The sequence below is a fragment of the Sinocyclocheilus grahami genome, unplaced genomic scaffold (assembly GCF_001515645.1).
Source record: "Sinocyclocheilus grahami isolate Dianchi unplaced genomic scaffold, SAMN03320097.WGS_v1.1 scaffold552.1, whole genome shotgun sequence".
NCBI lineage: Eukaryota > Metazoa > Chordata > Actinopteri > Cypriniformes > Cyprinidae > Sinocyclocheilus > Sinocyclocheilus grahami.
Window position 1 is genome coordinate 525,641 of NW_015505731.1, and position 671 is coordinate 526,311.

The 671-nt window shown below is 43.2% G+C and overlaps 1 protein-coding gene across 1 annotated transcript in view; it reads right to left on the reverse strand.

The window, feature by feature from the left end:
- LOC107555987 (arf-GAP with coiled-coil, ANK repeat and PH domain-containing protein 3-like) overlaps positions 1-671 on the reverse strand; it is a 53,490-nt gene that overhangs the window by 22,700 nt on the left and 30,119 nt on the right. The window contains exons 10-11 of the mRNA XM_016238951.1: positions 149-261; positions 14-65 (exon numbers count right to left, since the gene is read on the reverse strand). Coding sequence (XP_016094437.1) covers positions 14-65; positions 149-261 — 165 coding nt within the window. The remainder of the gene's footprint in view (positions 1-13; positions 66-148; positions 262-671) is intronic.

The following is a 671-nucleotide window of genomic DNA, read 5'->3' on the forward strand; positions in this document are numbered from 1 at the left end:
GCAAACCACCTACTTTGAGTCGTTTCTGATACACTAATTGACTGTTCTGTATTGAAAACCATCGCCTGGCAGGAGAAGAAAACAAACTCGATATCAGATTTCCTCCACAAAATGAAAGATATATATAGACAGACGAGCCTGTTCTTACCTGTTCCACGTCTTGAAAGCATTGCTCGCCCTCTTGAAAAGGTATCCCTCCATCACCACACCATTAGGAGCATCAACATTGAATTCCACTTTGGAGTCATCGTATGCAAAATCCTGTCATGCAAGAAACAGAGCAGCTCTAACTGATTCATGCAGGTCAGTGGCACACACAAAAACAGGGCTCTTCTCTCTCTCGCCCTTCAGTCAGTACTGAGGACCCTTATTGTTCTGTTGTTAAGTCTTCTCCGAGACAGACAAAAGACAAAACTTAATCCCTATCAGTCAAAACATAATCCTCACGACCACAGCAGCCAATCCAATCCCTCTCATTTCAATCAATAACCACCGGCAACCTCTTAAAACATCTCCCGTCACAAGTATTGCTCCATCTATATACCAACTGAGCTGTTAGAAGAGTTTTCTAAAAGCTGAATGAATCATTCTCCTCCAACATCAATGACACTGACATTCCAGCGGCTGTTTCGAAATTTGCGCTCGCGCACACACTCAAACACACACACACA